The sequence below is a fragment of the Neurospora tetrasperma genome (assembly GCF_000213175.1).
Source record: "Neurospora tetrasperma FGSC 2508 unplaced genomic scaffold NEUTE1scaffold_1, whole genome shotgun sequence".
Taxonomy (NCBI): Eukaryota; Fungi; Ascomycota; class Sordariomycetes; order Sordariales; family Sordariaceae; genus Neurospora; species Neurospora tetrasperma.
The window spans coordinates 4,111,903-4,135,603 of record NW_009799099.1 but is presented as its reverse complement, the minus strand read 5'-3'; the positions used below and the strand labels follow the sequence as shown (position 1 = coordinate 4,135,603).

The 23,701-nt window shown below is 50.4% G+C and overlaps 5 protein-coding genes across 5 annotated transcripts; 2 read left to right on the top strand and 3 right to left on the bottom strand.

Moving 5' to 3' along the window:
• Nucleotides 1-3,513: 3,513 nt before the first annotated feature.
• NEUTE1DRAFT_135191 (uncharacterized protein) lies at nt 3,514-3,755 on the top strand (the record flags this gene model as incomplete). The annotated part of the gene is made up of 2 exons (XM_009850024.1): nt 3,514-3,572; nt 3,644-3,755. The coding sequence occupies 2 exons, from the start codon at nt 3,514-3,516 to the stop codon at nt 3,753-3,755; spliced, it is 171 nt and encodes a 56-aa protein (XP_009848326.1).
• Nucleotides 3,756-10,860: 7,105 nt separating this feature from the next.
• NEUTE1DRAFT_93925 (uncharacterized protein) lies at nt 10,861-11,887 on the top strand (the record flags this gene model as incomplete). Its single annotated transcript, XM_009850023.1, has 1 exon — nt 10,861-11,887. A coding segment is annotated over one exon (259 nt), but the record flags the coding sequence as incomplete, so codon positions are not given.
• A 3,951-nt stretch (nt 11,888-15,838) lies between these two features.
• Nucleotides 15,839-17,332, bottom strand: NEUTE1DRAFT_120244 (uncharacterized protein; the record flags this gene model as incomplete). The annotated part of the gene is made up of 3 exons (XM_009850022.1): nt 15,839-15,985; nt 16,696-16,727; nt 16,821-17,332. 3 exons carry the CDS (start codon nt 16,918-16,920, stop codon nt 15,839-15,841), a joined length of 279 nt encoding a protein of 92 aa, XP_009848324.1.
• Nucleotides 17,333-18,597: 1,265 nt separating this feature from the next.
• Nucleotides 18,598-19,575, bottom strand: NEUTE1DRAFT_77072 (uncharacterized protein; the record flags this gene model as incomplete). The annotated part of the gene is made up of 1 exon (XM_009850021.1): nt 18,598-19,575. One exon carries the CDS (start codon nt 19,573-19,575, stop codon nt 18,598-18,600), a length of 978 nt encoding a protein of 325 aa, XP_009848323.1.
• A 1,168-nt stretch (nt 19,576-20,743) lies between these two features.
• NEUTE1DRAFT_135188 (uncharacterized protein) lies at nt 20,744-23,311 on the bottom strand (the record flags this gene model as incomplete). Its single annotated transcript, XM_009850020.1, has 1 exon — nt 20,744-23,311. The coding sequence occupies one exon, from the start codon at nt 23,309-23,311 to the stop codon at nt 20,744-20,746; it is 2,568 nt and encodes an 855-aa protein (XP_009848322.1).
• Nucleotides 23,312-23,701: the final 390 nt, after the last annotated feature.

Below are 23,701 nucleotides of genomic sequence, written 5' to 3'. Positions count from 1 at the left end.
CTCCTACTCATCATTATCGCGATCCAAAAGCTACCAAGCAGACGGCTCTAGGAATTGGAGTATCTTGTCAGATACCGTCCCATGTTTCCAAGCCTTCGCGCAACCACCGACAGTGTTCCATATGGAGTTGAACACATCATGATCCACAACATAGCAGCCATAGGTATGGACAATCCGAACGTAACATCAAAAAGGCCAAAAAAAATCAACAAAAGAATATGACAAGAGTGGGATTCGAACCCACGCCCATTGCTGGACCAGGAAGCTCAGATGAGCAAAGTTCAAGTAGACCTGAACCTGGCGCCTTAGACCGCTCGGCCATCTTGCCGTTGTGAATATTATAAAATCGAAACGGGCATAGTACCTATAATCAGTCATCTGCTAACAGAAGGAAAAAAAAGTAACGAAAAGAAAAAACACCGTGTTTGTGATGGCTGGGTTGAATTTGGGCGCTTAGTATGAGGAAGGTTCAAATTGCGAACGTATCAAATGCTCCTGTTCACCTTGTTCAGCGTAGGTAGGTGCGTTGTTCTGTCAAGGTAAGAGCGACGACAAGGACACACGCATGCGGAAGTTTAGGTAGAACTGAACCTGATCGGGCATCGTACCTGTTGATAAAGTTACAACCTGGACTGCTTGTCAGCTCGAAACCTTTGATGATTCCCTCTGGGTATCTTACATCCAGTTCATGCAGTTTACTCAAAGCTTAAAGCTTAAGCTTGAATTCCTGCGAATATGTTAAGTCAGCTAATGGTGATGTGTTTATGACCCAGTGTCATGCATTGATTTCACAGTGTCAGTACGGCATTTAGGACGACATGAGACACATTTCATTGGGACTAGCAAGATCATGTTAAGTGACAAGCCGGTATCAGACTGTGTGTAAGTTCGTCTACCAAAATTTTGAAAGGGAAAAGGGGTCAGAGGGCTGGCTCAAACCATCGCTATTTGGCAGACAACGTCGTAGTCCACTACTCACGGGGTGAGCTGACAAGCAATGTCCAAGCTACCCACCTACCGATGAACCAAAGAGCAAAGCTTAACCTCTTCCTTTACATACCAATCGACAACATATGATTCGCACTTGGCTTAAGTAGAAACAGTTTACCAACCGTTCAGCATGCTTGTTCTCGATACCTTCGAGCCCATCTTTGAACAGAGAAGAAAACTCAATAAACATAGCTGTATTTTTATCCAAGAGAGCTTTCAGATCACTTGGGCATGTAGTAGAGTTACCAGGCAATTCCGGTCATCGGTGCGCAAAGAGATATAAATGATAATAACGACATAAAGTAATGATACCTACAAGAACATGAACAATAGCTGAGGTTGTGTGATGCACGGCGAAAGCGAGGGATCATACAGTATGATCTAGGAGGTAAAACAAAGGGACAAGTAGATGTAGAAGAGATGTTTTGAAAAGACAAAACACCGAAAGCCATCAAAGAGCTCCTGCTGACTACTGCTTACATGTTCCGCCAACACCACATAGCCCAGCTTCACCGATGAGGTCTGGTAGATTTCAACCATAGAAAAAGATTAAAGTATAATAGCTCCGTCGACGAGCGTTAGGGTGCAGAAAATAGATGGCGAAAGGAATAGCGCGACATGAGCTTACCGTCGCTGGCCATCACTTATCAGGAGAGTATAAGCTAAGTCTCCACACTTCTCTTTGAAGTTACTCGAACCTGGCTCTTCCCACTAGTACGATAAGTGGTCGAGTCATCTCTCTAGGCACTCCTCTCCTTTGCTACCACTTCAATGTACCTCTTCCTCATTCTTGATTGATTTGTTCCAATCTTCCATGAGGGGTCTTTCAGAGATCCATCATTTTTCCCATTGGGGAAAGCACAACTTGCTGCTATTTCCGGATGTCACCGTCAGATAACTAGGATAACGTACTGTCTGCCTGCCCTATGGAATTAGGTACGTAAACGTTCAAGTGAAAGTAATTAGACACCTGTAGCGTGATGTTGGTATAAAATAGAGGTAGTGACTGAAGAACTGAGTACGGTATAACGGTCAATGGACGGGACTAAGTGTATGAGGTGGATGAGTGACTGGTGATTTCCCGAGTGGTTGTGACTGTTGGTAGGGGGCGGAAAGAGCGGACGTTCAAGACTCTCCAGTCTCATACCTATAATGCATGTAGCCACGTATCATGCTTGTTTGGAGAGGCTTCAAGGGAACCAGTTTGTGACGAGCCTGAGATTGCGGTGAATTTGGACCTCATTCAAGTAACATGCCGTGCCGTGAATTTCTTCAGGTCACATTAAGGCTAGACTTCGGCAATGTTCATTAGCATAGAAGAGGATGGACGAGTGAATGGCCCCCAGCCGGATTTTTTTTTCGCGACGGAGTCCTGTGACATTGACATTACGTTTGGAACACAGCAAAGCATCCTGGGACATACAATGGAATTATTAGCAAGTCCGGATCAAAACCTCACTGTCGTCCACTGGCCTTACAACTCGTGCTTTCTCTTTTCCATGTCCTTACCTTTTTCGTTTTCTAACTGGAACCCCGACAATTTGATCCTTCTCATTTTTGCAAGGTCCTCGTGCCTTCTCGATTACGCCGAAACCTTCGGCGATATGTTCAAGGAAGGCACGGATTGCGGTACATGCCACGCTGTCAGATACTTTCGCCCGACACCACTGGCCTGACCTCAATCAATTTTGAGGATGGGATACATTCTGGCTCTACTGCATCATGTTACGTTATGCTCATGAGATGCCCCCCTTTCCGTCTTCAGAGTTTTGGGTCCTTTTTCTCTTGGCTGCCTGGCAGATGATCAAGGTATCATGGCCATGCTATTCTTATCGGATCATCCAGTCGCAAACAGCTTCGAAAGCCTAAGATTATCTCAGTTTCCGAAGAAGAACCTGACTTTCTCACCTATAGTCCAGATTCCCAAGCCAAATATGTATTATTGAGCCTCGTGTATGGGCCTTCCCTGGTTCACCCTGCCTTGAGCTGGGGCGAGTCAGATACCTGTGCTTTATTACCCATCGCCGGCGCACCAACGGCACCTTGGAGTTTCGTTCGCTTTGTTGTTGACCGCGGTGAATCAGGTCATTGAGTATTTAGTTTCCCCAAGTAGAAGAGCCAGTTGGGTCCTCACTCGATTCCATATTTCCAATCTTCCTTCTTCGTTCTTGGTTCTCGTTTCCCTACCCCAGCCTCACCACTCTCTTTCTCTTCACTCAGTACCAGATACCTGATTCACCCCAGTTAGAGTTTACAAGCTTATGGGGAAGAGTCTCAAGGGATACTCAAGCGCTCACAACTATCATTACCAACATTCATACTTTATTAGTCGAGTTATTGACGAGTGACCATCTTTACCAGTATGTAAGTCGTGGCACCTGATCTTGATCCATTGGCGGCCGACCTGGCAGGCAGCTTCTTACATTTTTGGACTGAACGTAAAGAAATATCCAAATATTCCGCGATCGTTCATTCCGATTTCTTTTCCTTGTCGCGGCCAAGGCTAACACGTGTAATCCCAAGATGTCGTCTATCCGGACACTGGGGATGGATGCCCTGAAACATATTCGCGCCTTGTCAACGTACGCATTCTCCTTAAACTCACTGTGAAAATCGAGCCGACCTGGTGACAGACTGACACGAAACGATTTAGTCTAAAACAAAATTTGGATTTACGGGTGAACCTTCGACCGGTATCTTGTGTGTACATTATGCACATAATGAAGGGCACTAAGGGGATTGAGCGGATAGACAAGCACAGCTAGAGAAAGGAGGGCACCGCCATATTCCCGCCGTAAAGAAGGCGCGCGGACTAGTTCCAGGTCGGTACAAGTAGGCATGTAGCGAGAGAGCTGGCCTTCAGCCCCTAGTAGGGTACAAACAGACTGTTGGGTCGATGTAGTCTACCTCCCATGATGTTTGCTCCAATCAGTTTCTTTCCGAGCTGTTGACCACCTACCTGGTAATCTAGGGATGACTTCGATCTTTCGATCGCTCTCCTATGGGTATTCGGGCACCTCATGGGCACCCAAGAAGTTGCATACACCATCCTCGGGCTCCTCCTTAAGGGTTGGGGGGTTCGAATCCCAAGGAGCGAGGATGATGGGATTGTTCAGCTTGCTCCTTTCCGAAAGCCGAAAGCAGATGGCATATGATGTGAGTATGATGAGATTCCTACCCCTGGTTGAAAAGAAAAAAGAAAAAGTGACTGGACCGACCAACCAGGACACGATGGAGAAGGAGATACGGGTAGACAGAACCCAGAACACCCAGAAATCGTCGATGACAACCTTGCATTCCGATTGATTGTGGATGTAAATCGGGCACATCGACATCGACTTTCTTTCGAGCTGGAACTAGGTTTGTGACTGGAAGAGAAGAGCCGAGAGAGTCTCATTAAGGGAAAAGCGAGCGAGTGAGGTGGGTGAGTGAGTGGTGATGATCCTGACCGACTTCCAGTTTGGGTCTTTGTCCTCTTTCCGTGTCCATCCATTCGCTCGGAAAATTTCAAAGGACTCCTGGAGCCTTAAAAGAATCTCGGCAGTCATCGGATGTGGTGGTGAGGAATCGGTCCCCTCGGATTTCTTTCACCTCTCTTTACATAGTAGATTCCTAAGCCCCTCAAGGGTGCTGCACATGGGTGTTGCTGATTAAGATGGGTTTCCGGTGGGCTGGTGAAGTGATCGGCGGTCTGCCGAAATTACCCCTTCCGTTGCTGTGGTACTGTGGGGGAAAAGGAGCCCCAGCCTAGGTAGGTAACCTCCGAGTTGGGTGAGCTGACAGTAGGGTACCTGTAATAGAATAGAATAGGTAAGTTTGGAAATTTTCAAGGATGACTTATCCGGGGTACACTTGTTGAGCTGAGTGCTTGGGAAAGATCGAAAGCAGGGCGTTATCGAGATGTGGAAGATGGAAAGGTATGTTGAGGTGTGATTTCTGTGATTCGATAACAAAAGTTTTGGTATGATATGGTATGATCACGCTTTTACCGTCTTTATACTGCCACAGTGAATTGTATGCAGCTGAGTGGCGAGTAGCAGACGATAGACAACATAAAGGCTTGATCAGGCAACTGTCATCTCGATGTGAATTTGAGACATGCTGTTAGTGTCACTCGTGGCCGCATAGTAAGATTCCATATGGGATAACTGTGGTAGCCAATCATCCGCCCCCATATCTGAACAGATGCTTTCAAAGACATAGTGTTCTAATGTGAAACGGCAGAAAGTGGATGGTAGCCAGATAACAGTTCCTGTCGAGAGATGGATGGATGCCAGGAGGCAACTCCGGTCGCTCGCTGCCGGACGCGCGTTGCTGCTAAGCTTCTCATGGCCTAGGTGAGTACTCTCGATGCAAGTCACAATGGCATAATACCTAGTGTGGATGGGTTTCCGCTTCTAGTTGGGTTCACTCCCTTCGATGCTCCAAATCGCGGGGTACCTGGGCTCCTGGGTGATATAATGGTGGTTCAGGGCTACACAACCCGGGGACTTGTTGTTGGCCCATACGAGGCAACATGGATATGTACGGTATATGTATATGTTGCTCGGCCGAGTCTCACTTCTTGATCCTTCGCCGGATCGCTGTGCTTCCGGGCGGGATACAACACCAGATGCGATCGCGATGGAGGTGAGGGTTGAAGATGTGTGAAGTTGACGAAACTGCTGGGCATGGTGGGGCTGCAACAAGATGAGAGCAGATGGCCCGAGCACAACCTAGTCAGGCACTGGCCAATGCACTTTGATGGGGCGAACCACCGAGCCGGTCGGGAACCTTTTGGGCAGTGATTGCAATTGGTTCGCGTGAAGGGCTGGCGCTCGAAACGGAAACCTCGAAAAGACAGCAGCGATAACACCCAGTTCCAGTTCTACACTGCACGGTTGCTCCTCGACTCGATTTCAAGCCCCCTTGTTGTCTTGATACCCAATGCCATCGCCAAGCGAATTTAAGTAGACACGCGAAACATGTCTGGTATTATTGGTGTGATTGCTCATGTACAGGATTTTTATTGTATTTTTTTCCTTTTTTCATTTGGGATTTTGTTTTAAGTGCACGCTATGGGAGTGTGTCGAGTCAGTAGTATTCATCGATCTCCCATCGGAAAACTGTTCGCATATCGACGCCCCGAAAACAGTCGGGGGGAAGAACCGTGTGCTTGGACTACCTTCTACCCTTGGCACCCCTAATTTTCAATACCGATGACCGCGCGATTCTGCCTTTGAAAGAGACATTGTTGGGTTGGTAAGCCATTTGGATGATGAGAAGAATCAAAATCTTTCTCCGGCGTCCGATGTGGTTTGCCTGTCTGTGTAGTTGCTTCCAGGTTGTATTGAAACTCGCGTTATCTGTGATTATCAGCATGAAACTGAAGTCCACCAAAACGCATTGCTACTGACACAGTAAAACCTATCGCCCAGTCCCGACACGCTTACCAGCGTACAAAGGGTTCCAAGCGAGCAAGCCAAACACAAACCATCAGTGTCAACATACTCAGGTTGGATGAGTGTTGTATGGGCGCTTTTAATCTCTCAAAGTCAATGAGGGTACGAGAAATATCGAGGATTGCGAAATTGCCATCCTCCCGAGAACCGGAAAAGCAACCTCGCTAAACAATGGCATCCCACCAGCGCACCGCACACAGCCAGATCAATGCTAACATTTGTTTGTTAGCGCAGAAAACGCCCCCAAAACCCTTGTAAACAGGTAGGGTGATGTGTAGTGTACGCAGTACAATACATATCTGTCTTAGCACACTTGGGTGCACGATCGCACATCTGGCGGAGGATCTGACGAACTGCTCCAGGTGTCGCGCTGAAACTCGGTCCAGACCAATGGCGGGGCTTTCTGGTTGCAACTCATGACAAAACCCCCCCACCCACCTGTCCCTTCGGTTACAATAAAAGCCCCTTGCAGTTGCAACTTAATATAAACAACGATTCTTCTTGCAAGAAGTAGGGTTTGTGCAAGAGAGGAATTCAGGGTACAGACCAGAAGCAGGCGCTCGAGCCATCAGTCCATCAGTAAGACCACCAACGAACTAAAAAAGCAGGTCGCTAAGCCCCGATACAAGGGTATATAAGTGTTCTGTCTCACCAAAACTTGACCATTGTTGCAAAAATCGAGTTGCCACCCGACTATCGCAACTAGCAGTTAGTAGTCCCAATATAGGCCTGTAAACCTGGCACTCAACTGGCTGTGCATCAAGAAGCATCATGATGCTAGCATTAGGGGAAAGGGGGTTGCAACTGCATGGGTTTCTACTGTACACTAGCAGCTGTGAGTCTGTGACCAGCGATGGGCTGGAATCGAAGGGCTGGTAATCACGGCAATGGATGAAATTCCCATGTTGCAGAAGCGTCGACCAGGTACGTTCCGGTCCATGATCGTCTGCAAGCAACGGCAGTTGTCACGCAATTTACTTTATGATCGGAGCCCGCCAAGGCCGTCGGAAAATAATCAGTATGGATTTATCAGGAAGATGAGACAAGAAACAAACGTTTAGCTAAGTCCCTCTAGCGATTTTAATGCGCTCCACTAGCCAGTGAGTTTATGCTGGCCATGACATGTGAAGTTGTGGTGAGAAAGCCCCATTTTTTGTTGCCGTGCCTGCTGCCCCGAGATGTCTGACTCGCAAAGACCCTATTTTGAAGGAAATGAAGGACCGGCCGACATCACTCGACATCACAGAGTCCCAGTAAATGACATGGTTTTAGTATATTTTATGTAATTGTTATGTAGTTATCAAGTTATTCAACAAGGACCAAGACTTTGGCACTTGGTGAGCTTCAGCCAAGAAGAGGGAAAGGGGACAATTGTAAATGACTTCGTTTGTGACTGTGGTGGAGTTAGGATCCCTTCCAGTGATAGCTTCGTTCAACAGGGCAGGCGAATGGCAGGCGGTGCATCCAAGTCTTTTTAGTTCAAGTGGCCGAGCAGGGCTAGACAATGAGATGGAGTGCACACGATGAGTTAAATCCTAGCCTTAAATCATGAACTTACGCAAAGATCATCGCCTCCCGTCTTGCCGTCCGCTAGGCTCTCACGAAAGGGTAGTGGGGAGGGGTTAAAGGCACTCGCCGGCCCTGTTGTATTCGCGTGTGCATGACTCTAGGGGTGATTGAAGCATAGATATGTATTGAGCAGTGAAGACGTGGCTTCGGGGCCTTGACTGTCTCTTAGCATATATCGTCCAAAGCCTCATTCACTCCGCGGAAGATCCTAAGAACGGGGCTACACTTCCCCACGCCGTACACTCAGGGGGCAGCAGCATGGCATTATGCCTTTGCGAAGGACCGGTCATCCACCCATTCATCCATCCCCACAAGGAGACGTGTCTCCTTTCCTACATGTAAGCATCCGACAACGTGGGCTCCAGAATAGTAAGCACGAACCGGAAGCTACCCAAAGACGCATGTGCACTTGCGGGGTACGGAGTATTGGCTGGCTGTGCTCATCTCTCGCTACACTGTAGTGTAGCATCTTGAGACGAGTGTTTATTCATGATGACTTAAAACATGTGGACGGTACGCCTCGGTTGGCCGGTCGTTGTAAGTCTCACCACTCCTTCTTGATCAAGCCTTACGTTTCGTCGACAACGGTTCATTTTACAGCCAGGTGGCGACACATGGCATGAGTCTCGAATCCCCACATCAGAAACCGGTACCCGGACAGACCGCCGATCACGGCCCGGTATGTGCGGCCGATGTGTCACGGGTGTGTGAGTCGTCAGTCTGGACCTTCCCGTCCCGAGGTCCTGGCCGGTCTCGCGGCTAAAAGTGGACGTTGGGCATTTTCGGACTTGTTCCTTTCGTTAGTTTCGTCGTCGACAGATGTGGTGGTGATAGGCAAGGGCCAGACTCAAGCCTTGTCCAGGGAATTTAGGGAGCAATCTCGCTGCCTCACAGTTGTCATACGCTATAGACAAGCCATGGTACTCTGCCACAGGGCCCTGAGGAGAAAGGGGTCAGGCTATCGAGTCTGGAATACAGGCTGGAGCTGGCCAGACACGGTGGACCGTTTGATGCAAGGTGGTCTGGAAATGAATGCGTGCAGCAATTGGCGATCGTGAGTCGTGGCCCTCAAGATCGAAATTTGTGTGTGGGATCGGTCAGCGTTCTGGACTGTCTTGGTGTGGACTTTGCTGTGTGGCCTAGAATGTGCTGGTGCAGACGGGACCTAGGACTGGGTCCAGGCCGAGGACCCACCAACGGCCACTCAGCGCGCTCGACCTGACTGGCTGGGCCCCGCCCATCCGGCATCGACTGGGGCCACTTCCATCCGCATCTTTGAAACCCTTTCTTTCATCGCTGTTCCCGCTGCTCGACATCCGTGCCGTCGATAAACCCGGCGTTGGATGGGATGAACGATTGACGGCAAGGTCCGGGCGTGCTTTGCGCGCTAAACAGTCGCATTGGCTTCGCTGAGCTATCGATTCCATCAGCCATCAGCAGCTGCAAAGACGGCGATGACATCGACGAGCGAGGGCCACGTTTCTTGCTTGGTGGTTACCGAGCCTTTTATGTATGTTACGACTGCCCGAGTTTCTTGCCAGCTATGATGACGAGTGAATGATGATAGCGTTGGGCACTGCTAGGATCGGCGTGTCCTGTTTTCCCCGTTTCGAGCAGAATTTCTCGCGAGATCCCCAATCTCGCTCGCCTTTTTCGCTCTTCCAGTTTGGTGGTTTCCAGTTGCGCTGTCCGCCGAAGCCCTACGTAGTGGGTTGTTGTAGGTACCTACCTAACATAGAACCGACCCTTCCGCATTATTGGAAGCGCAACACCCTGATAGTGCAATTGTACGGGATATCCCCAGCAACAGCGTTGACGCAATTCCTAAACTGTGAACATCCCAGAGGTCTTCAACATCGATTTGCTACACTTGTGTCATGTTATGTAGGCCTCAGATTAAGGAGCACAAGATACATACCACGTCGTGTGCCCATCCCAGAAACAAGTCTAGATTCTAGGCCTTATCGCGGATGTGCAACCGCAGCCTGACACAAGTATAATCTGTGTGTTTGTTAGAAGGCACAGTTGCTGAGCGGTTTTGCGACGGTAGCAGGGTGCTGGATGGATGAGGTGCAATGAGGTGTACGTAACGCGGTGAACACGATGATTCCTCCCTTTTCTTCTCTTCCAGCTTCCAAAACTGGCTGGAGGGAACGTGAAGGTCGTGGACGCCAGCCGCCATTGTCGCATTCCGAATTGGCGAGCGCGGGCGTGAGATACCGATGGGATGACCGCCCGGTGTTTAGTCCATGGTCGAGAACTTGCAAGACCTGTCCACTCGTCAACAAGCCGGAATTCGAGAAGGTGGTACGTAGCAGTACGTAGCAAGACGTCGCACGGGAGCAGATTACGGCATGATGACCTGGCTACCCCATGATTGTGCTCATACCTACCTCTACTAGGTAGTCTCGCAATTATCCTTCACCCCCTCGTTAGTTGCATACTAGGTACGTAGCGTGGTGAGCAAAGTTTCGGGCTCCATATGTTGGGTAGAGTCGGTACTTTGGCGCAGGTATCTCTTTCTCCCTTCCTCCACTCTGTTTGCGTCTGCCCTGCCTGTTTTTTGCACGCCCGGCTGGCCGCGAATTCGATTTTTTTCTAACCCCACCCCCTGGCAGCCTCGAACTCTGGTACCCCTACCCCCCTGGGCACCGGGCAGACTTGGCATTTCGTTGGCGGACGCGGGTACATTACAAAGTCTTGGTCTGGCCCATTCCCGTCGTCTCTGACTGGAAGAAATACCCACTTGTTTTTCGCTCCAACTCGATCTCGATACAAATTCCTCGAACCGACCTTCGCACGTATAAACCTCATACCCGCACCACCAAACCAACCTACAAGCACCAGCAAGCACCAGCATCAAACGCCAACACCAACATCAACACTCGGGAACAAACCAACAACAAACTCGGCAGCATCCTTCAACCCAGCACTGGTACTGATAGCCTGCCCTGCGCACTTCCACACAACACACATCACAATGTCCGCCCGACCACAAGTTTCGTACCTTACCTCCACATCTTCGGCTTCGTCATACTCATCCTCCGACTCCGACCTGTCTTCGACGTCATCAGTCAGGCACAGCATGGACTCGACACAACCCATCGTCTCGGTTGAGGTGCTCCGGTGCCTAAGGTGCGCCCGCGCCGAAGAGATCACCTCGACAGACGACCCCAGCTCCATGGGAATGGTCCAGATTGGCACCAACATCTACTACTGCAACCGCTGTGCCAAGATGACCGGCTACAAGTGAATCAACAAAAGCGGCCTGCCTTCTCGCAATCTACTACCATGGTTGGAATTAAGTGGGAGTTGGCCACTTGGGATCTACGCATCACCTTCGCACATGCGAAACACTCACAGCCTTCAGCATCGCAGCGACAACGCTCGACCTGTTTAGCTGCTTCTTGGATATCAACTCGACATTCCACGTTGCCTCGAGGTCGAATAGAGGCGGATTTTGAGAGTCTGGACCAGAGTGTCCTGATCGATCGACGCAAGTTCCGGCGATCACTGTGGCAATTTCCTCTTCGGCGGATGTTTCCCTCCCGCAACACAGCCCACGACATCTTTGCTACAGGCACTTGAAACACCGCCATCCTCGCGGCGGCAACAAGTCCCAACCATTGATTGGTCTATTCTGCGGACACGAATGTCGACATGCTAATATCCATTCACAACCGCGACGCATCCAGCCGGGCCGCCACAAAAAAAGGCGCCCAGCGCAAACATATGTCTGCAGCGGTCTTGCTTTCGACGACTATGTTTTCAAGCTACTTTTACACCTTGTGTACCTCGGCTCGCCAACTATTGTCCTCACACCGAGTGAAGTGCGAGCCAAGAGTAAAGATTGAGGTCTTTGGAATTCTCTCCGAGTTCCCGAGTCACCGAGTTGACTATCTCGAAATGATGAGCCTTGCTGTGACGTTTGAATGCGACGGTCGCGGCTCATCGCAGTCCAGGGATCGAATTTGCTATCTTTCCCATTTTCAGATTCTCGTCATTGCGCGTCAAAGGCACATGCTACGAGATCTTGGGAACGTCACTGGGCTACCAACAACAACCGACTTTGGACTTGGTGCTGCCTATCACAGACGGCGGCCGACCAATGGCGGTCGAGGTCGCTAGACTACCCCTCATTTTTCTGATTTTGTGCTGCCCCCTCCGCACATCCCCTGCCCATTGCCAAGCCACTGACGTAGACTTGCTTGGGTCCTGCTCTCGTCTTGAAGTGGGGATGCCATTAATCGGCAAAGGAGATCCAGGGGCACCGGGGGATTGCCAGCAGCGAGGAATGGCTGTTTTTTTTTTGTTTTTTTTCTCGTGCAATTTGATTTTTCTTGTACATTTTGTATCTTTATATCATCATTTTGTCATCTGAGCGAGGCGCTGGGATTTGCTTTTCATGCATTACACACTTTACACTGGACGGAGTGGAAAGGAAAGGACGGTAACAAAATGGCGGAAGGGGGATAACTGGTTGGATTGGATTGGATACCCGGTGGCTTTTTAGTGTACACACGGGATTTTGGACACGGGAAACATCAATACAACTTTGAGCCTGATGGCTTTCTGATTCTTCAGCAAACACATTTTTGATACTTCCCTTTGCAAACTTGTGATTTTTTTTTTCAATGAGCAGATATCATTATCCTCTTGACCATCTCTCCCCCTCTGCTTCTTCCATTAATATGAGTGCAGCATCTCGCAGCGAGTGAACCCCAACGTGAGCTTTACTCCAGTCGTAGCTAGATAGCATGCAGGCCAGGCAGGTTTTCTGCTCGTCTCCTGGTTCGCTGCAGACAATAGTGCCATTTGACACATCGACAGCTGCTAAATTTGTACCACAACGGTTCCCCGCGTCAGCAGAAGCCTCCATTCGCAAATTCGGGGTTATTCCCTCTGGGCTGTTCTCATCAATCTACATATCAATCAACTCGTGTTCTTTTCTGCGGGCGATATCTTCTTTTCCATCCTCGCGATCACCCATCTCGCTTTGTGAACCTGCATTTCCTGCAGAGCCATCGAAGCCATTCCCGTCGTGCCATCCAATGATGTGGAGAAGCTACAGCTCCAATTGTTCGTTGTTCTCCAATCGCACACCTCCAAGCTCCATTCAAGCTCCTTATAGCTCCTCTCCGGCCCCCCTTCCCGTTGCAGTTGCTTCAACGTACATCAACGCCAACGCAATCAATTGACTCGACAAGTCAGTCAGTCACTTAGTTGCTACCTACCTACATACATCATCGCTTGACATATGCGCTTCGCTTGGTGCGTGTTGCGTGGTGGCGGCCGTGAAAGACCTCGACAGACTTCTTGGAAGAATCGGAACCAAATCCGCCACGCGGCATTGCCCTCGGCTAGCTGCAAGACTCCGTAGGAGGAAAGAAGGAAGATGACCGCAGCAAACGCACATATTCTGCATTCATCATCCATCTTTGTCAAGATGCATTTTCTCACCCAAGTGACCACTATCGCTATTTTTGGGCTCTTTGGCAGTTTCCTTACCGGATTACTCCCGCAATGAGTCTCTGGTCCGACAAACACAAAGGCGGGTTTCGCAGCGCCAGGTGTCGCTCGCTGGCTTTCAGAGCTTCTCAACTTGGATTTCTGCCCCTGTTCGCCGATGCAGCTGGCTGCGGCCTGTCAATAGTCGGATGATGGTGTCATGTGGGTCAAAAGATGGCCGGCCCTATGTACAAGAAAGATGGGTCCATGAGCCGGTAAAATCTGTCACTAGAATTTCCTTCCTTCTGTCGGTTACGCTTTTTGACACTTGGTGGTTTTACGGATTGTGTCATAGTGTACTTCGCGCTTCCCAATGACAGCCCGAGGGCCGGCAAAGGCGGTGGACGCTTCAGCCCCCCCGCATTGCACTATACCAGAAATTGTTCATGATTGACTTTTTTCTTTTTTTTTTTTAGCGCAACCAGCCTCACTTTTGTCTTACAATATGGGTGTACCCGTGTATCACAATCCCACACCGGATTTGGTCGGTGGAAAACATGGATTTAACAACTCTCAGTCTAGGTAGGTATGGGACACACAAACACCAGCTTTTGAAAATCTACCAGCAGTAGCTACTATATGTAGCACCTTACTGTGAACCCTATATAGCTAGCTGGTAAGCACTATCACTACGGACCACGTTAGTTCTGAAACATACATATAGCTGGATCAGTTATTCAATAGTTCATCAGATAGTCTTGCAGATCTAAGGGTCTCTGGGGTTCTCGTCAGTACTACACCAAGACATCATCAACTTTGGTTTTATGGTGTAGGCTGATTAATGTTGGACAAGCATATGATATGCTGTAGTACCAAAGCCGATAGCTCCAGTTATCTCCGCTATCTTTATATCACATAAGATTGTTGATGAACGCTGATCAGTATGTGGATAGGGCACGATGGGTGTATGTAAAGTTAAGATGGAAGAGTCAAGTGATTACAAATATACGGTCATAGGGTGATAAGTACCTGAAACTGCTGAAAGAGATGATGTATTGTAAATCCTGAAGACAACCTAAGAGACCCTTTATGCTTGAACGTACAGATCTAGGGCATGCCTCTATTTTTTGACAGACGGCTTGATTTGAAGCATCGAAAAGCCTTACTGCATCAACATCAGAAACATCAGAGACAAAGCCCTGTTGATGCTTCACTACCATCATCTGGATTGGATGTCATGGCTCGCTTGTCAGCCTAGATAGCAGGGCTAACCAAGATCACAGAGCGCCATGATGAACCATGGGAAAGGCTGTCAACAAACATAACCTGCCCTCACACGACACGTGTTGGGATCCATGCTTTGGGAAGTGATAATCTTGGGTACAAAATACGATCGGCTGTCAAACTGATGTGTGTCAGGGTTAGGGGTGCGATATCGTATCGTCTTTTCCCTCTTTATCGGCAATGGTCGTTGCACTTCATCATGATTGGATGCTACGGAACCTGTTACTGTTCATCTTTATTCATATCGGGTAACCAGAGCAACTTCAAACTTGGGGGCAAGGCTGTTGAGATTGACATATATCGAGAGGTTGTTGTTTGAAGACCGAACAACGACAACGATGACATGGAAAACTCGCTGCAAGTTCTCTACAAACAAAAATAGGACAGGAGACTGAAATGGAGGGACTTCACGGCCCGCTCCACGGTCCACCTTCATACATAGAATTGTCCTTGGCACTTCAAGTTTGCACTCGGCGACGATGACCGCTGCCCCCACGACAATTTCGGGCTCGGGGATATGGAGGTGAAACTCGGCGAGTTGACACAAGGCCTTGCGCACACACACTTACTTTCCCGCTTGGGTCTCCACCGTATCTCCGTGATCTTCGTAGTTACGGTCACCTTTGGTATTGAGGACAATGATGACGCCAAGTAGGTATTGAACGACGGGTACATAGCACACCTCTCTACTACAGTGACAGCGGATAGCCGAGAATCCCTTTAAAACCCTAGCCCAGCCAGCCGTGCAGCCGTACCTGACATGAGGCACTTTGGGCTCTGCTTCTCTGGCAGTATCACTCACGTAGTGTAGTATCTAGGGCTTCCGGGGTAGGAGTTGGCGTAAAAACAGGGCTTGATTCGCTTTTACCAGGCATCCACTGACACCGGCGGCGGCGGCAAGGTTGACGAGTCGCGCGTCGAGAAGATTTTGACATAGGATTTCGTCAGGGACACGGGTCTAACGGCGGGCAAAACAGGACCCCTTTCTTCCCTGTCTCTCTCTCGTGCGTCCTGTAGGGTCCTCCTGTACAGGACTCGCTATACGGTCATTGGTTATAATCGGGCGAACAGACTCCATTTGCTGTCCAAGGTTTGGAGTGTGGAAGCTATTCGGAGCTAGATAAAGAAGAAATGTGGTTGTACTTAGCGAGTTTTTCGGTTGCGGTGCGAGGGCCTTCCGAAAAAGGAATCATTCGTCTCCGCTTGGTGACGACATTGTGCATTTCCCGCACCCGAATAGCCGCTAAATATATCTAATTGTCTCCTGGTATTTGATTAGGCTATGAGATTAAAGGTTGTGAGGCCGAAAAGGGGGTTTGTGAGAGGGTCGTTGAACGACGTCGAGAGGGTCGGACGGGGTTGGCCCCATCACGACCCTCCGACTCCCCGGGTCCCGGACCCCCGCTTGCTCGTCTTTTTCTTTCCCCGAGTGGCCGCTGAATTCGCTAAATGACCGAGTCGCTTGGGTTGAGGTTGTTCAAATCCTTCGAAAACATATCCACTGCAATGCTGGTTTCATCTTTCTTTGATGTCCAGTTGCACACACGAGAAGGGTCTCGCATCTGCGCTAAGCTTCTTCCTGTGCGCGATCGCGAGGAACGATCTACTCAAGCATCAAATGCATCGCAACCCTGATTTTCGACAAAGTAATTCGCAACATGCCACACCCTAACCCGCGCCAACGAGTCAACATCGGCAAAACGCCATCGGAGATTCTACCGGCGTTACACCTGTTGGCTGGTCATGCCTACCTCTACCTACATCTCAGTTACATACCATCCTTCATGTTGTTCTACACCCTGGTCCATGAACCCCAGTACAGCGGTATTTCCTTTGCTTGCAGACTTCTGCAACTAGAGATACCTCTTGCATATATCAGTGTATCACGTTCACCTCTACAGGAGCATTTGTCAGCTTGGCGTTTTCTGGCCTCGTATCGACCTTAGTTCTTACACAACTACACCCTCACACATATCACAACAACTGTCACAATAGCTGCAACGAACATATAAATGACAACAGATATCCTATCATGTGATGATGTCCAGCCGACATATATGTCCGTTGGGGGGGGGGGGGGTTTCTTACACACTATCCTCCGATATATGCCGCCTACTGATGCTGGGTCTTGAGCTCTCATGGAGTTAGCACCAACCAACCAAAGTAACGAGAAGAAGGTAAGCGGCATCGTAGGGTACAATATTACATCACTTTCTCGATCTCGATCACACCCTTATATTATGCCCCAACGTAGGTATCGCGTCACGGCTTCGGCCCCTTGGCTCTTGGAAGCGAGCAAAGGATAAATTTTGGCGACCAGGCGGGGGTATCAAGGACGTTCTCTCGGAGTGGTTCGGCAAGGAGGGGGTTTTTCGTGACAGTGCAAAGTGGAAGGGCCGGAGTGCGGTGCGGGCCTGGACATGATCGGGAATCGATGTCATGTTCCCGAACGTGTCGATAATTGCGCAATCTTGGACTACACACAATTGGTTCAGTTTCCATCATCGAATTATGTGTCGGCTTCTGTGCGACACAGTACCGAAACTCGACGAGAAAACGCCGAAATTGCCTCACCAGGGAGACCAGGGTAACTTGGGGCCAGAAGCTTCTTGCCGCCGGCCATTCACCTTCCTCTCCAGGGACATGGTGATCGAGGGCACTAGACTGGTTGGCCTAGGGCGGCATCCCGAACGGGGCTGGAGCTAAGCAGGCCCTGGGAAAGCTATGATGCATGGTCTAGATTCGAGTCCGTCCGGGGACAGGGTTGGCTTGCTCCAAAACCTTAAGTCGAGATCGCGCAAGTGGCCAAACGACGTTGGGAATAACTTCATATTTCCTGCAATGTCACGCATTGTGGCAAATCATAACGGGTGGAGAGGCGGAGAATAAGCTCCGGTATTCGCAGGGCTGCCTGGTTCGCCTGTTCGGGCCGGGGGATATACATACTCGAGGACGATGCAGCGAAGAGATGGTCGAGAGGGACAAATGAGGGGATTCGCACCTCCAGAAGTTGGCCTCGCAAGACAAGCCGTTGACGATGGGGCTTTCCGCATGCGGCCCGACATGCCAAGCTTGCTAGGGCTTAACCATCCTGTCGATGTGCTAAACAAATAGTCCAACAGAGACTGGCTTTCGGGTAAAGCCGAGAAGAGCGAGACTATTTGGAGGAGGTCACCGAAACGAGAAGAGAGCAGTTGTTGACCTTGGAGCCCACGATAAACTTGGATACCACGCGGTTCAGCTTGTCAGGACCCGGATGAGCTAAGTAACTACCCGTGTCAGTTCCTGGCAGAAACCGGGCTGGGCTGCATCATCAAACAGGGTCCAGGGCCTCTACGACTCAAGCTCAAATCGCTCCAATAGGGTGGACGAGTTGGAAAAGAGGGCCGTAACAACACCTTCGCCAGTACCTGTGGTTTGTGAATAACCTCATTTTCTGGCCCGTGCTTGATCCCGATATCTGCATCTCTGGCTCGCCCGCCTAAGTCGGTACCTCAGGCTCATGTACCCTCACCCTGACCGATGACCTGACCGCCGACATCATCACCCCCTTACCCGCCGTTCCAGGTCGTTGAATGGACGTAATTGGAGGTATCTGGACTCAGTGGATGACACAATGGGCAGCCAAGGTCGATTGTCGGAGGGACCATGGAATTTTTCGAAGGGAAAGAAAACTTGTCAGGGTCGGTTTCCGAACCCTTTTGCGTGCCCAATATCGATTCACATGTGCCGGGCCCCGTGCGTAGTCTTCTCAAATGTCATCACTTGGCTGTCCCGATATCGTCAGTCGCATCCCAAGCAACACCGAGGTGACCATTGACGTCCCAGTCAAAGCCCTGTCAACCGTCCATGTCACCTCCCCCGTTCACCTCTCAGCCTTGCCGTCATCCACATCCTTCCGTATCCTCCTCAGCACGGAAACAGCCAACCACCTTTTCCGACCCGTAATATCCAGATCCTCTGCCCCACGATCCCACGCCCACTCCCGGTCATTCCCGTCGCAGTCCCTTTCCCACAGCCTCTCCACCTCGAGCCCGACCTCCCTCAGCTTCTCCGCGTCAAAGAACCCCCGCATCTTCTCCCGGCCGGTGTGATAGCCGCCCACAACCCACGCCCGCGCGCCCGGGTCATCTTCGCTCAGGAACCACGCGATCGACCGCCGCAGGTTCTCGTGCTGCCACGGCATCCACAGGCAGTCGGCGCACAAGACGCGGTCGAACGCGCCCTTGTTCTCCAGCGCCAGCGGCGTTTCCAAGTCGCCCCACCCGTGTCCCTCGACCGCGACCTCGACGCCCCTTGCACCTTTCTGATCCTTCAGGTTCAGCTCAACATTCTTCCTCAAATTCTCAATCACCACCGGCGCCGGGTAGTCCGTCACCAGCACCCTCTTCGCTCCCAGCAGCGCAGCCATGAGGCTCGGCAACCCTGTTCCAGCTCCCATCTCGATCGTCGATCGGCCGCGAATGTCAAAGTCCGCCAGCGGCGGCACCGCCACCCTTTTCCCTACATCAACCGTCCCCGCGCCTGCGCCGGTCGTGTCCTCTCCCGCCTTCAAACCCAGCGTGCCGGCCTCGATCAGCTCCGCGAGCAGCAGAGAGGCGTTCCAGAGGAAGTGGCTAAACAGCGAGCGGTCTTCGGCGATTTTGGGGTCAGACAACTCGATCCGCAGCGGCTTGGACAGGTGCGGGGACGTGTAATGGAGGGCGGTGGAGGCGTCGCCGTGCTGATTGGTCACGTCGTCGGTGAAGATGACGCCGAGGGAGCCGGCGAAGAGGTCTTCCGGGTCATCTGAGAACTCGTCTTGGGTGGTGTTTATAAAGGAGAGGCGGGCTGTTAGAGCCATTTCCTCTTCTTTTTCGTTTGGGTAGGGCTAGTGTAAGTTGGGTTGGATGTTTAGTTTTTATTTTTGATCGGTAAGTGATGATCCGTTGAGTAGGTAAGTACTTAAGCAGGTGAATTTTGTTGATGGTGAAGGTAAGTTTGGTGCGGTGTGATTTGAATGTGTTGATGAGAAGAGGTTGAAGGTCGGGGGTGAACTGAGTGATTGTGGTTCCGATGCGATGTGACGATCAGACGTCTGTCCCTTTGCAGAAGAATTGTTCTGAGGCTCTGATAGCAGCAGGGGGGGAGTGAAGATCCTCTGATCCTCAAAGGTACCGAACGGTAGGTTGGCTCGTTGGCAGGCTGCGTGAAGATCTAACCGGAGGAAGCCGTTGGTGTGATCGGAAAATTTTTGATTCGTTTGTACGATACTGCAGCTCGTCATTTGTCGCTGTTAAGCCTCTAAGAAATGACGAGATTCTGAACTCCCGCTGATATATCACCTCGAACCGACAAGTGAAGCGATCACAGTGGGGTGTGTTTCTTGCGACTTTTGGCGGGGCAGCCCTCGAAACAAACTTTGGTGGGCCTAGACTGAGGTACGGCCATGAGTTTAGGGTACCGTTTGCTTGACTATCCTTTGATGCCGGGGTTTTTGATGTTCCCCACAATTCAGTTGTTGACAACATCCTCTTGAGTAAACACTGAAGGATGACCTTCCTAGGATAAAAGAAACCTTTAAGAAATCGGGCTGAGGTAGACATTGACTAGCACAATGTCTATAAAATACCTACCTTCATCGAGTCTGGATATTACTGGCCACATTTCTCACGGCCCATTTCTTCCTGGTTCCGTCCAGGAAAGATATAAGAGTTTGAAGGATCTAGGGTAGGTCGTGGGTAACAAACAAACACCCGATTAAAGTTGTTCATAGTGATTGAGATTGGAAGACGAGTAAGAGTAAACTCAAAACTAAACTCAAAACTCTATTCAACTAAGCAGTATTGAAGCAGGTATCAGGGCGTCATCCAACAAGCAAACTAGACTACATCAACCCCATCTGAACCCAACCCTTCTTTCAACTCTCCTCCTTCATCTTCTCTTTTCTTCTTTTTTGCTTTATTAACTTTCGTCCTCCAAAACCGCCGGCTAGTCGTAAAAGGACCTCACAAATTCAGACCTAGAATCATTCAAACATTCCCACCAGCACCACCAGCAAAAGCACCCTTTAACCCACCCCCAACCCACCCAGCAGCCTTCACCACCATCGTTACCGGCATGAACGTCCACCCAAGCATACTCCTCATGCTTCCTACGCCCCAGACGGCACCAATGACACCCAGCACAAAGACAAACTTCCACATGAATCTCACAGGCCCGATAGCCAACAGCGACAGTTCTTCGCTCTTCTCCTTCAACTTTTCTTTGCCACGCTTCAGCTTCTCCTCAGCGTGGTCCATTTTGACTTTTAGCTTGTCTTGACCCTGGGCTAGCTTGTTCTTCATGTTGGCTTTTAGACTTAGTGCTGACGAAGAAGTAGTAGAAGTAGAGGCAGCTTCGGTAACGGTCTCGGTGACTACCACTTCGTTGCTGGCACCACCACCACCACCAGCACCAGTGCCTTCAATTTTCTTCTCAACTTTGGTAATATGAGAAGAGAACCACGACTTGATATTGTGTCGTGAGGACGAAGATGAGGAAGATCTTTTCAAGGACGGCCTGTTATCATCACCACCAGCATCTTCCGCTGTCGATATGCCAGTTCCAGATTTGGCTCTGTAGGACTCTTCACCACTAGCAGCAGCAGCGAGCTGTCGATCATCACTGCTGCTGTTGCTTTCTACCCTTTCCATCATCGCAGTGTCCGTAATTGTGACAAATATGGTTCCATGTTGTCCAGAGTTACGGTCCGCCACTGCTACCTCCGTCCTTTGCTGCTGCTTTTGCAATTGCTTCATCTGCTTGTCAGAATCAGAAGAGTCATCAGCATCAGATCCGTCGACGCCAGCGATATGGATGGGTACAGTGGGAAGAGAAGGTTCATCCCCACCAGTAGCTGAGTTGTTGTCCGACGTTGGCGACACCTTTTCGGCGGATGATTGTGGTCGACGTTCTGCCTCCTCTTCCAGTTCGCGGTAACTCTCAGAGTCCTTAGTTGGCTCGGCAGTTCTTTTGATGCTGCCAACTGCGGATGGTTTCTTGAACCTGACGGTTTTGCCTCGGATGAGGAGGGAAGCTGTGTCCGACGACGATGATGGCTGAGCACCGGCTAGTGTTCCTTGCGCATCCATGCTGCTGTTGAGCGGTTCGCCCAGGCTTCCGGGCCCCGAGGGGGATGACAGCTCCGATGTGTAACGGGGGGTGATCGCCTTGATCTCGGGGTTCTCTGGCAAGGTGTGGCTTTCTGAGTTCTCATCGATTGAGATGGATTCAGAATGGTTATGGGACCTAAGGTGGGTAGTCCGGAGACCGCGTTCTCTCGAGACAGCAATGCTGTCACGTAGTCGACCGCCTTGTTCCATGGGCCTGAGCAAAGAAGCTACCAGGTATGGAGATGGCACGTCTGATCTATCGCCGCGTTCGTCAAGTGGCTCATCGATAGAGACAGACCGCGAACGACGATGGTTTCTCATGCCGGGAACCGTTCGGACTCCCCGTTCCTTTGAGAGGACAATACTGTCGCGTACCCGACCGCCGAATTCCGCTGGTTTGAGAAGCGAAGGTCCCGGTGAGGGTGAGGGTGAGGGTGAAGGTGTATCAGCATCAGCATTGGCTCTCGTCACGTTAATATCCAAGACGCTGTCATCTTTGGTGCCCTCCAAGAAGACATGATCCAGCTGGGAGACAAGCCCAAGCATATGTTCGAAAACATAAACAGATTCGTGAACAATCCTTGCCCGCTCCGAAGTCGTGAGAAGATCCTCCGCCTCCACCAGGCGTCTCTTAAACTCGCGCTTCAGATCTTCTCCATCCTGACTGGTATTGAAGTGGAAGAACCGGAGGCGCTGACTCATTGGCGCCGTCGCATGGGACTTGTCCGGATATGTGCATGCTTTACCAAAAGGCATGATGGGGTCACACCTGGTCTTCCAGAACTCCGGGCCCGCCTTTTCCAACGAGCTTCTGAGGATTCGGCCTCCGGAAAAGAGCGCCATGTAAAGGACCCATGCATAGGCGAGTAAGACAGGTGGACTCTCGCCCACAGATTGTTTTATATGGGTGACGAACTTTTTCAGGTTTCCATTTCGAGCCGCAACCTCAATTTGCTCGTTCACCATTTCCTTGGACCAGCCTGTCAGGCAGCCTATATCGGCCCATAGGCAGTCGGCTCGCATGAGACCTGGAATACGAAGGCTCTCGAGGATGGAAAATATGCGCTCAGAGGTGCCGGGGCGTTGCGATAGGCCCGCATCGTCGCCATCGTGGAATGGGACGCGGTGTGAGGTCTTTGGGTCGAGGAGAAACCGGTCTTTCTCCTGCGGTGGTTGAGGAGAAGATGGTCTGTTTCGGTATGGGGACGAATTCCTGAATTCTTTCGTCTGCTCCTTGTGGGAAAGAAGGATCATGTACCATAGCGTCTCGAAGGTGATGTATACCGGAGCTACGTGGAGCAGACCAGATATGTAGGTCGAGGGTGTATTTGCAGCCGGAGGTAAAGCCAGAGGGAGACGGCGGATGATCTGACTGTTAAGCTGGGTATGCACCAATCTCGTAGCCGCGTTGATCTGGTCTCCGAGGTGGGAATAATGGGTTTCCATGATCGTATTTGTGGTTGGACACTCGCGTGTTTGATATCTCGGGTGACAATCTGATAAAGAGGTTCGGTTCCGTTGTGGATAACAAACAGGGCGCAATGTTGGAGTAGCGGTCGTGAGGGAATTACTGAGGGGGTGCGGGCATGCTATTAGAAGAACAGGGGAAACGATACACAACAGACTGAGACCGTCGACTGGGAGTGGGACAGAGAGGTCCTCCGATCGAATGAGTAAGGATACTACTGTAAGGACGCGTAGATGTTGCAGTTCCGTGAGTTAGATAGGTACCAAGAGAAGGTGAGGAATGACTTTTGATTACTACTGATCATGTCGTAGTGTTTTTCTCTAGATGTATAACAGGTGACACTGAGGCGATAGAACTGCAATACGTCC